Here is a 12,897-nt window from a genome sequence, read left to right on the forward strand (position 1 = left end):
TTTTTTCTTGCACATACACGTTTATGAAGTTTTTCTTCCATCTCCTATACCAGTTGTTTTTCTTTAATGGCGCAATGTTTTCTCATTTGTAGGCTTAGCAAGGGCTTTTGTGAAGGTTTGCCAACTACCCAATGTTGGTCTGAAGCAGTTGCTTCTCATTTGGAAGAACCAAGAGTGAAAATTCATGTTCTGGGTTCTGTAAGCTTGTATGATATGAAGTCTTTTAGATCAGGCTTGACAGGAGGCAAATCCACAAGCATCTTAAAAGTTTTTTTTCCTTTTATTCTATAAAGAATTTATTTTTTTCCATGTCTGAACAGATAGCAGGGAAATAGTTGTTGCAGGAAACCTGCTGTTAAACCTCTGATTTGGTTCAGTTCGAGCCAGTTAAACACTTGAGAAATGCCCTAGAGTCAACTTACGGCTTTGTTTCCTGTCTCTTGCTGGAACTCTTCCCAGTTGGTACTAGCTGGTCTTGCTGGCATGGAGTCAAGTGGAATTGGCGTGGAGATGGCATGGAATTTCAGAAAAATTGATGAAATCATTTTCTCACCTTAGGACTGAGATATTTTCTTAGCATGTGATGAGTTTTGCATACTTATACGGCCTGTTGTGTAGTAAAATCATCAATCTTCAAAATTGTCGTTTTATAAACTACCCTTTTTTTTTTTTTTTTTCCTTAATCTTTTTTTGTATGATAGCATTTATTTTACAGGCTTCATCTAGGCAAAGATACGGTGTGTTTGAACGGTCTCAGTGATACTGTGTAATTACATTGTTTATAAAATTAAAAGTAATAATTTTTCTTGTGTTTCTCTCTCTAAAGGAATTGCTGCAACTTAGCCCATGTAAAGCAGCTGACTTGGTAGCCATCCACTTCAGTGAGCAGATTGAGAGCATCATTACAAACCTTCAGGTAAGGTGTCAAACTTCATTGGTGTTGGCACTTTACAGCAGTGTTGCCATTCTTGTAAGAAATGATTGCCAAGAGCAATGTTTGGTTGTTGCTGTGTCATAAATGGAGGAAAAGTAGCTCAGCAGATACTCAGCTGCAGGAATTGCTACGTTTGAACTGCTGTACCTGTTAGTGATGTTCTGGCCATAGTAAGGTATGATCTCTGGGTTGCTGTTTGTATCACTTGGTAATGCAGTTTTCACTTGGGAGCGCAGCATGGCTTGTGTTCAGAGATCAGACAGACCAGTTATCAGCAAGCATTCTCAAAGAAAGTAGTACATAATTACTTACCCAAACCATCATCAGCAGTCACCAGCCATGAACAGTATTTTGTTCAATGGATATAATTCAGGAATTGCTGTTTTTATAGCAAATTACTTAAAGTAATAATGTTTTCTCTTCCTGTTGTTCAGGACCAGTTCTTACTCTTCCAGTTTCTAAGGAGTCTGCTTGATCCGAGGTAGGTAAGAAAATTGGACCATTGGCAAACTACATGGGTTAAAACACATTCCTTTGGAACACTACATCAACGTAGTCTACATCCAAGTTTAGGGCTTAGAAAAGGTGACTTGTTCTCCAAACTGCCCAAAGGTGAGAAGGATAGCACAGAAATAACACTTCTCTGGGGAGCGTCCTTTAGTAGAGCCCACGCCTGGCTTCCTAACTGGGAAGTGGTGTGGGCTCCAGTACGTGCAATGTGACGCCTCCCCAGCGTTGGTGGGAGGGCGGTCATTGCCATAACAGCTTCTTTGGGAAGGCTGTGAAATGGTTACCCTGCAAATGAACTGTCACTTCTGTTCTCAGGCACCCACTGGTTTGATTACTTGACCAAGACGCCCAAATTTAGCATAAATAGAGATGTGTTTTGATCTATTGACATTTTTCGTTTCTATCATTTTGGAATTGCTGCTATATTTCACTGCAAACTTCTCCTTAACTAGTTACTTGCTCCATCTGCTCCTGTTCTTTCAGTATTTTAGCACTGAGTGTTCTCTTTCTGTTGAATCGGTTTCAAATGCTGTAAGGCCTTGATTTTATTTATTTATTTTGTAAGACATATATATGCACAGCTCCATTTGCCTTCTAGCAATTGTTAGTGCTATTTAAGGAGAAAGTCTGTTTTTTCAATTAGTTGCAGATTATTGTGCTTTATGAGGAGGAGAAATTGGAAAAGGTAATATCTTAAATTTAGATCTTAAATTTTGATGTGGTGTCAGTGTTTCAGCTCTTGTTGAAGTGAAGTAAAAAACAGTGCTTTAGAAGGTAGCTTGGAAATGATAAATTTTGGATTTTCCTTAGGTTTTACAATCACCTTTGTATGGAAGGGATTAAATCCCATGCCTAATGTGTTACTTAGAGGTCAAAATAAAAACAAATTTTTTCCAAGAAAATATTTTGGTTTGGTTTATGAGAGAGAAATTGGATGATTTAGTTTTTCTGTTGTTGCTTTTAAATAGTAGTTAAGCAGAGATGGTACCCAGCTGGATATTAACTAAGACTTTGTTGTTTGTGCTGTGATATCACTTGCAGCAAGTGAGACCCAGCGAAGGTAGTAATTAACCTGTATTTTAATCTTTTGTGTAGAGTGACTTCCATAATCTCTGAGTAATAAACATATCTGATTTAGCTCTCCCACAGAGCTAAATACAACCGTTTTCCTGTAGTTCTATTCTAATCAAAATCAACATGTATGATATGTTAAATCCAGGTGTAGGAAACAACTTTCTGTATCTGATCCTTCAAAACATTTCTGCTTTTATCTCTGAGACCCCAAGATTCAGCAAGCCATGAAGCCGCATGACTTCTCTCATTGTGCTGTGTATGTTGTAGCAAAATTTGTGGCTGTTCCTTTTCCATCTGTTTCAAAGTCCTCTAATTCTCTGCACTACAGTGTAATGTTCAGCATCCTGAGCAAGGGAGGTAGACCTTGTACTGACTGTGATGTAGTTGCCAGAGTATTCAGTAAGCAAAAGAGAAGCAAGAAAGTTATGCAAAAAAGAACAAAATACTGCTAAATATTATGGCTTGATGTATAGCATCGACTAACCTTAAAGAAGAAAGTCTTATAAGCCCAAAGTTTAACTCATTGTTATTAAACTGTGTTGCCAGGGAGAAGCAGAGATCCTAGATTGCTGGAGGGACTTTTTTATAGCACTCAAGGTTCTGTGGTGTGTTTTCAGTGCTGTGAGGCTGTCTGCTTCAAAGACATATCAAAATGAACTGAACTGTATCAAAATGAACTGTGCCGAGGGAGGCACAGGAGGATGGAGTAATTTTACTTTGCAAGACCTAATCTGCAGATGCACCTCTGCTTTGCACTATTATCTTTACATTAAATAGTGATTAGGTTCTTTTGAAAACATCTCTCTCTCCTGTCAGTCTAAACGTTTATATGCTTTTTCTGAGCAAAATTAATATTAGAATAAAGATTCTAGAGTAGCAAAGGAGCTTTAATGTCTCAAATACGAATGATTCCTTGATCATATGGAGGACAAGACTCATCATACTAGTGTAACTATACTGAGTTGGTGGAATCGCATTAGGGATTTATTTGGCCCATTTAATTTTGCTGGAGATTTATTTTAAAGGAGCTAGAAGGGGGAAGGTAGGAAACAGGGTTAACAGAAATTGCTTAGGGAAATTAAAACCAGATGTCCTTATGGTTCGTATCTTATAAGCAGCCACAAAAACCAGAGAATGTAGTGTATATTGCTCAGTTCATCAATCACAGCCTTTGCCACCCTTCCACTTTAAACTCTTAAGTTCCCTTCTAAAAAAAATTGCAATGAAGCATGTCTGTTTGCAGCACAAATTCATGTGTTGTACCAACACATATTTAACAACACAGTGTTCTGGGTCTATTAACATACTAACAAATGCCAAAACTTGTAGGGTGTTACAGTGGTTCTGCTCACTAACCATGACTCTGGCAAGGCTCAGCTGTGCAAAGTTTTGTGAGAAATCAGCAATGATCTCTTCCTTCCAGAAGATACCATGGCAGAGAAGAGTTTTGCAGAGGAACTGTTTGGCATGGTTATACTGAAGACGAAGCAGGTTGTGTTGAGCTGAGCAGGACCTGCAAGTCTCAGGACAATTGTTTAGTTTTTTATGTTATCAAAATCTTACATTCTTGCTTCTTGTTGCTCTTTTTCCCTTTTTGTGGATTTCTTAAGTGAAATAGTTAAGGAAAAGAGTGGCTTGCTCATAAGCCATGAATAGCGGGTGCCAGAGTTATTTCCAAACTAGAAGTTTGTTCTCATACTGAAATTGTATGACATGCTAGAAATGGCATGACAGAAATCATTTTAGACAAAGTGCTTTTTTTTTTTTTTTTCTCTCTCCAGTGTAGTATCAAAAAGGGTAGAACACTCGTTCTTGCAGGTATGGACAGGGTTTATAGGCTTTGTGTTGTGGAAGGAGTGGATGGTGAGTGCAGGAGGTTATCTGTTGTTTCTTTTTTATTAGATTTTAGGATTCTTTACTTGATGTAAAGAATGATTCTTTACTTGATATCCAAACACAATAGTTTGGATACCAATTTTTGTATAATTGTGTACATATTTTGGACACCGATCCGTCGCTGCGTTAGGCTTTCATTTCTGGGCAAATGCCATTTATTAATCAAGCAGTTGACATTGTGATTACAATAAGCTTCTTTGGGCTTGATAGGGGCATGGAGGTCTTTCTTAGATGATGATAATTCTTGTAGCTCCCAGGAAATTACAGGGTCATGTGGTATGTTAGACCTTTTTCCACCCTGTGGCTGTGGGGTTTGCACATCCACATACCTTCTGATTACGAATTTCTGTTCAGAAAGGTAACAAAGCTAAATATATACCTTGACCTGTTTTCTTTCCTATCACGAGCTTCAGAACAGGCTTATTAATAAATATGCTAACAGAGGATGAACTGTAGTTTCACTGTGTAATGCATCAATCCTAGAATTGCCACGTGAAGTTTATTCCACAGTGGTGGTGAATTGCTGTTCACTTTGAAGGGTTGTAAGTGTTATGTTTGTCTCTAGGAAGGGATCATCTGTATCATTCCAGCTCTTGGAAATCTCTTGCTTCTTGTTTCTCTTTAGAAACAAGATGAGTAGAAAACAGGACACAAGGACAGTCATGGGACTGGTGTCAGGGTTCTGCTCTGTTTCCCCCACATTACAAGTTTACTCAGTAAGCCAAGGGATTGGAAAATTGGAAATTGGAAAACTACATGAACCACCACAGTGCCAACAGCTGCTGCTGGAAAGGATTTAGAGAAATTTATTTTAGAGGAACAGCTTTAATAAATGAGTTTAATTGTGATCTGAGCTTTGCCTACAGAAGTTATCGAGACTAGAATTGGATGGGAAACCCTAGTCTGGCCTTCCGAGCAGCTCAGGCCAGGCAGCATTATCCACAGTCCTAGCCAGAACAGTGCCTGACCATCCTGGCAGTGTCACTTGTGACAGTTAGAGGAGATCAGGGAGGCAGCAAAGGCAGGTAACAGCAGCAATTGGAGATTTTATCTGCTTGTGTTGATTAAACAGGTCCCACGTGGGGAGATGAGGCAGATGTTTTTCCTTCCAGTTTAATATGGTTCTCTGGGGCAGACGATTACGAAACCCTTGAGAGAAGACGCAGCCTCTGGCTTGGTGCTGAACAATGTGCAGGGTCTGGTTTGAAGTCTTACAGTTGGGAAATGTGCTCTACTGATGACTGTAGTGTGCATGGAGTTAGAGTCCATTAGAGCAAGAAAAATTCACTAGTTTTGTTTGGGTTGAGAACTACCACTAAATAAAAACAGGGATGTTTCCCTAAAAGAAGCATGAAGTTATATCTCAGTGAATTAGGAGAGGGGATTGTATTCTAGCAGATGAAACATTAAAATGTGGTAAAGTGGAGCGAAGAACAGTTTCAGAAACAGTAAGCAGAAAGCAGTATTTCTTCAAGAATATTCAGAGAGAGTCTGTAGGAAAAATAGATGATCAGCATCTAAAAAAACCTACTCAAAGACCATAAGGCTGCATCAAAGAAATTACATGACTTCTTTGCATGTCTTTGCTATAGAATTGCTGACGAAGTGTCTGTGCCGGGATCTTGTTTCACAGGGGTCTTTGATAGTCTAATTTATACTGAAGCATCAGTAGAATGCGTTGTGGAACAAATGAAATGCCTCCTAACAGATATCTAGCACTAGTAACTAGTAGAGACAGCATAATTTTTCTCTTACAGACAGATTTTTTACTTGGGTATAAAGTGTAAGAGACAACACACAACTGAGTTAAAAATTCTTTCCAGTCAAACTTCTGAACTAGAATTTGACTTGTCTCCCGTGTCTTTTATTTTCCAGAGAAGGCATCAACCAAGACTTGATTCATTTACCACCCAGCATCACAGAGCAGTTCATTGAGCTGCTGTGTCAGTACAGCCCAGATGAGGTTTTGGAGACGCTTAAAGTTGTGGAATGCTGCAGGCTGGAAGAAACCATCCAGGTAGAAAAGATGTGTAAAGACAGGGGCTAAGGGAAGCATTCATATCAGCTCCTACCGAAGTTATAGATTAGTTCTTAGATATTTGGCCCCCTGAGCTGCTAAACTGCTCTCCTGCACCACTGTTAGCTATACTTAGTCTCCTGTTTCTGAATTTAGTCTCAGGGCTAATAAGAAAAGGCTATTAGTATGCTGAATCTACCGATTAACTGCAGAATACAGATCATCTGAATTAACACTGATTACTATTGAAGGTATCTGAAATAATATAGACTGGGGATTTTGGATAGCAACACTGCCAAAATAGGTATTCCTGCTCCAGCAGGGGGATTGGACTAGATGGTCTTTCAAGATGCCTTCCAATCCCTGATATTCTGTGATTCTGTGAAAATTTGACTGATGTTGGGAGAGTGACTGTTTCTTCACTTTATGAAAATTTTAACTAAACATCTATCCTCGATCTGGATATTTATACGTGTATATATGCAGATTTAAAGATTTTAACACTGGTGGTGGCAATAGAGCAACTTCAGAAACAGCACAGTGTAGACAGGAGTGGTGGGGGCAGGCATCTGACTCAGTGCTTGGACTCGTTAATGTGCCTGTGAACACATGGAGATAAAAATCCTCTCTGACCATCCAGTTGTCCCTGTTTTGTGGAGTAAACAAATGCTGGCAGGTTTCTTGAGATAGATGTTCACTTTTTTTTTTTTTTTTTTTTTTACTTAGATAACCCAGAAACATCAGCTTCATGAAGCTTCCTCATATTTACTGGAGAAGAAGGGAGATATCCATGGTGCCTTTCTGGTTATGCTTGAGGTACTGTATGCTAAAATGCTGAATGTGACATTTTTGCCATGCTCTTGGTCAGCATGGTGTCCTTTGTTGAGGTTTGGGACAGTCATCGCTTCTCAGTTTGTTTCCCACTACAATGCATGGAAGCATTTACCTTCTGTCAAAAAACAGTATGTTGAGTTGTCTGCAGACCATCAGTTCAGTGTATTTTTCTGGCTTGTTGTGAAAGCTGTCTTTAAACATCTAGTAGATAATAGATACTGAAATTTGTTTTTGTGGTTCAAAAATAATGTTTCAGTTTCAGTTTTCCTTTCCACATTTAGAAAAATGTATACTATACTAGTTATATTGGGAAATAAAATAAGGGCGAGCCTTAGTAACCAAGCCCTTTTAAAAACACCTCCATCAAGATTCTGGAAGTTTACTGTTCTGAATTTTCTCTTTCTTTCAGCGATTACAGAGCAAGTTGCTGATGCTTACACAAGATGATGAAAGTAAGAGTTACCAAGTTAAATTCCATTTTTCTTTTGAAAAGAGATAAACATAAAAATGTAAAATTCATGTTTGACAACTGGCATAATGAGATCCTTTTTCAGGTTTCTCAGTATTGCAGTGATATTTTTTAAATTGACATTCATGTAGCTGTGGTAGTTACACTGATAGCACTTCCTTATTCTTTCACTCTAATCTCTACCAAAACTTGTAAAAAACAAACAAACAAACAAACAAAAAACACTCTGATTTTGTGTGTGGTCAGCTGTCCTGTTAACTATTTTGATTGCGACTTTAAGCAAACTTCTCAGAGAATTAAGAATGTTCTGCCTACAGAAAATGAGTATATATGCACAGGTACACTCTTCATCGGCCCCAGGATTCAAAGGTGCACCTAATCAAATGCAGTGTCTGTATTTGTTATTTAATTGTACCCTAAACTACAGCTAAAATCTTCCTTATTTGATTACATGAAAAGTCTTATATGCCCTATTTATTACTGCATTCTGAAAGCGTGCCAAAAATCAGGACCCGTCTTCATAATGCAGTAGCTCACTGTAGGGAACAGCTTTTAGATGAACAGCATGATTTTATTTTGCAGAATGATTGGGAGTTAATGTATCTAGTAATTTCTATAATTGCAATTTATTTTTCCCCAAAAATTTAGGTTCAGAACAACTCCCCTTGCTAGAAAACATTGAAGATACCTTAATGAAAACCATTGCTCTTTGCCAGAGGAATTCACACAACTTAAACCAACAACAGCAAGAGGTAAGGGAGTAAAAGCCATATCACTAAAGTCAATAAAGGCCTCTGCTTCTCCAGAAACTCTCTCTTCACGTGCTTTTTCCTTTCCCCATCTAATCCATACTGATATGTGTCAAGCAGCCATTGTTTTGCTCTGCCTTGTGTTCTTGTTGTGCTGCTTCAGGTTTTAAGCCGATGAGAGAAATCCTCACATGTGAAGCACAAAATAAAGTGTATATTAGTAGTGGAGAAGGAGATGAGATAGCATCCTTTCCCCATTTTTAGCTTTAGTTGAAATTTTGGCTTGAATGTTAATCAGGCACTAAAGAAAGCAAAGGATCATTACTTTTGTAACCTTGCATCAAGCTGTTGGCATACTTAAGTTTGTGTCATCTTTATGCCGGCAGAAAGCTGATGCTACTTCCACTGTGGCTGCAGAATATTGCTGTTCTGAATACTTGAAAAATCCTGAATTTAGTGTTAGCCTGGTCTTGAAGGGGTGGAGACAATACAGCTTGCCTGAGCTCTTGCAGAGAGAACTGGGTATGCCTTGTATTGAGGTTGTGTTTTCATTTTGCTGATGTCAGTGGCATAGAACCTATTTTTAGTCCTAATAGCATGCATAATGTAGGCAACTGAATTCAAAACTGAGATTGTTGTTCCTGTGTCTGAAGAGCTGGCATGTCTGGAAGTCAAGAATTCTCTCACTTTTTCTTAGTGCTGTCCAGTGTAGGAGGTGACCTGCTCAGTTTCTTTTGTGAAATGATTTCATTGTGCAACAGACAACTGCTGTTTTTGTTGAAGAGGTGACTACAAGTGCAGAGTGCTTATGGCCTGCCTAATGGAGTTAGTGTTTGCTCTCACGCTGGGTTCTGTTCCACACAGTGGAATTGCTTTGTTGATGCCTGATAAAGATCAGACTCTGGTCACTGGATGAAGGGCCATCTTCCCACGTACAATATCACGTAAATTCTCCCAACTGGAGAATTTATATGTCTCTATCCATTTGCCGACCTGTGACTGTGCTATCTGTTATGTAAGCAGTCTCTATGTCAGAGAGTTTGCATCTTGCATGTAGTAGCATTTGGGGACTGCGAATGAAGTAAAGTAGATTTCTTATGTTGTCAAAATATTAGGAAAGAAAGAGTGAGAAAGAAGAAGGAACAACAGGAGCCAAAGGTCTTCTCTGTGCTCAGATCCAATCAAACAGTATCTTGCTCTAAGATACAAGCAATCTAGACTGAAAGCAGATCCACAAGTACTTTCTGATTACTTTAATATATTTCAGTTCTGTTCCACTTAAGTGAAAACATAAGAATGTATTTTTGTTTTTCAGAATGTGTAAGTGAGCCTTCAGAAATGGACTTTGATACTAGTCACACCTCATTTTTCATTTTGCTATGTTCTTACTGTTTTTTTTCCTTGCATTCAATTATTTTAGGCACTCTGGTTTCCCCTGCTGGAGGCTATGATGTCCCCACAGAAACTGTCCGGTTCTTCACAGTATCGCTATGCTGAATGTAAGTATTTTGATTCTTTTGTGACTCCAAATATTAATCAAAGCCTGTGTGCTGTCTTTTGTCCTCTGCTGATTGAACAGAAGAAAATCAGTTTCATTACTTGGTTCCTCAATTCCTTGCTCTCGCAGTAGATCTGAATTGCAGTGGCTGTAGAACTGAGCTTGGCTTGGAGCTCAGTTGGGTAGGCTGCAGCTGTCAGGTAGTTTTTGTTTTTAGCTTTGAGCGGAAGACGGACCCTACTACAGCCTCTTCTAATCAGCTGGTTCCATTGAGGTGGTTCTCTATGGGAGAAAAAAAACAAAACAAAACAAAACAACAATGTGCACAGGCTTTCTAGACTGTAAGTAAGTTTGTAAACTTTGGAAACTTCTGATATAACACTGTCATCTTCCCTACCTAGCCTTTTTGTTAGGTATCTCTTCATCTGTCTATTGTATTTAAAACTAGTAGAAAATACGCTAAATTCTCTACTCCAGTTCTACCCCCTGAATCAGTTGTGGGTGTCATTAGCACATCTAAAGTAGTACTCTTGAAAGGGACTTAGATACTAGGATTTTGGGACAGAATAATGCCTTTGCTTGATTACAGCACTGTACTTCGCAGTGATTGTAATCATGCATGGTTAAGGACCCCAACATGTTACAAAAAAATATGATGGTTATCATCCTGTCTGGTCTCCCTCTATTCCTTCCCTTCCAGTGACTATTAGCTATATCTGGATTCATGGGGATAGATTGATAAGCCAAAAATAAAAATCACCCCTCTTCCCTCAACTCATCTTTTCCTCTAAATTTAGAATGCCCTCTTGATTATCCATTTTGAGAGCTGATGCCTGCAGAATAGAGATTATCTGAAGTGATACCAGAAATGGTGAGAATGTAATACACTTGGATCCCACAGAACTGTTTTTGTTTTCATTCCTAATGTGCATATCTCCCAAACTGCCCTAGCTATCTAATTATCCCCACAAAGAAGCTGAATTGCTGGTGTCTGCATATATCAGTTATTGGCTCTTACTTTAGGGAACCAGGAATCGAGGGGGGGGCAAAAGACATTTTATGCAAAGGTTAATGCTAGAAAATCCTAGAGTCAGTGGGATTATAACATGAACTAGGGATGCAGGTTGACTTCTGTTAGCAGTAAGAGTGAATGGCAGTGTTAGAAATAAAGCCTCAAGATGTGAAAGTTTACTGTAGGTAGGAAGTAGGATGGGAGGAGAGGCGTTGTGATATCAACCTTTTATATATATACTTCCTGATGCAAAAAGATGCATGTTCTTAGTAGAAAACATGCACAGAAGTGGTGAAAATGATTTTCATACTAGAAAACACAAACTGAAATAAAACTCTTAGTCTGAAAGATGCCCCTCCTTGAATCCTAATGAATGTTGGTGATATTTATGCATGATATTTCAGCATTGAAGAGTTTGACGATGCAAGTGCTGAACAACATGGCTGCATTTATCGCTCTTCCCTCAATCCTACAGAGAATTCTACAGGTGAGTTTCTGAAAAGAAGAAAAGAGTGCACAAACTTTTACCAAGCTATGCTATTCAGTTATTGGGAACAGCCGAGTGCATTCCTGATGTAACAATTTCTGGGTCACTAAATGTCAGATTGGCTGATTGCCTGGTTCAGAGTACTTCTATAAAAGTTCAGCTGTCAAGAAGTAAGTTGGAAAACTTGATAGAATGACCTGGAGAACTTGGCAATCTGAGGAGACATGGGAACACACAGATCTTTGTGAAGCTAGGTGGTTTCTGCAAACCAAGTAAAATGGTATCTCAGAAGCTGGAATTTGAAGAGAAACTAGCAACTATGGGGTGACAGCATGGTTAAGGTTGGAAGGGATTCTGGAGATCATCTAGTCCAACCCCCGTGCTCAAGCAGGGTCACCTGCAGAGCGTTGCACAGGATCACATCCAGGCAGGTTTAGAATATCTCTGGAGAAGGAGATTTCACAACCTCTCTGGGCAACCTTGTTCCTGCACTCTGTCCTCCTCACAGAAAAGTTTTTCCTCATATTCAGATGGAACTTCCTGTGTTTCAGTATGTACCCGTTGCCTCTTATCCTGTTACTGGACACCACTGAGAATAGTCTGGCCCCATCCTCTTGACACCCTCCCTTAAGTTCTTTGTGTACATTGATACGATTCCCTCTCAGCCTTCTCTTCTTCAGTCTGAAGAGGCCCATCTCTTTCAGCCTTTCCTCATAAGAGGAAACCAGTGGTCTTCTTGGCCACAGGGACACACTGCTGGCTCATGGTTAACTTGTTGTCCACCAGGACTCCCAGGTCCTTCTCTGCAGAGCTGCTTTCCAGCAGGTTTAGGCACTGCTACAGAGGTAAAGCCACTGTGAAGTTCTTAAAACTTGAAGCTAAATATGTTGACAGTCATTTAGATGAAGTGCTGGAGTGGATGGTTATGGAAATGTTAAAATTTGTAGGCTTTGGAGAGAGATATTAAGACTGGGCTATTTTGGTTGATGGTATGATGTACAATTTGGGATTTTTTTTTTAAAGTGAGTAGCAAACCTTTTACAAAAGAGCTGATATCAAATATGTGTCTGGGGTTGAATGATCACAAGCAGATTTGATTTGTTAAATTGTAAAATAGACAAAAGATGAGGTAGGGATTTAATAGCAAACCTTGAGAAATACGGAAGATGAATTAGGGAAATTGTCTGAATTGTGTGGTGGAGCAATTGAAAGGTTGAAAAGGTGCCAAATTACTCTTCAGTTTCTGTTCCAGATGGAAGCAAAAGTGGAAAAGGGGGACAGGCTTCATGGGGTGAAGCCTGTAGCAGCCTATTAGTTTGATCTTAACATTATGCACAATCTCAGGTTTTGGAAAGTCATAATTAAAGACATTGAAAGATGTAAATGAGTGGATAGAAAGGGTGATCAAATAAAATAC

At 39.0% G+C, this 12,897-nt stretch overlaps 1 protein-coding gene across 2 annotated transcripts in view; it reads left to right on the top strand.

Moving 5' to 3' along the window:
- The window catches only part of VPS8 (VPS8 subunit of CORVET complex), a 75,058-nt gene that overhangs the window by 42,546 nt on the left and 19,615 nt on the right, over positions 1-12,897 (top strand). For both annotated transcript variants that reach the window (XM_032192880.1, XM_032192881.1), the window contains 8 exons: positions 827-916; positions 1,369-1,415; positions 6,290-6,431; positions 7,158-7,247; positions 7,675-7,717; positions 8,383-8,486; positions 9,904-9,982; positions 11,398-11,480. In XM_032192880.1, coding sequence (XP_032048771.1) covers positions 827-916; positions 1,369-1,415; positions 6,290-6,431; positions 7,158-7,247; positions 7,675-7,717; positions 8,383-8,486; positions 9,904-9,982; positions 11,398-11,480 — 678 coding nt within the window. The remainder of the gene's footprint in view (positions 1-826; positions 917-1,368; positions 1,416-6,289; positions 6,432-7,157; positions 7,248-7,674; positions 7,718-8,382; positions 8,487-9,903; positions 9,983-11,397; positions 11,481-12,897) is intronic.

Source organism: Aythya fuligula, chromosome 9 (genome assembly GCF_009819795.1).
Source record: "Aythya fuligula isolate bAytFul2 chromosome 9, bAytFul2.pri, whole genome shotgun sequence".
NCBI classification, from domain to species: Eukaryota; Metazoa; Chordata; class Aves; order Anseriformes; family Anatidae; genus Aythya; species Aythya fuligula.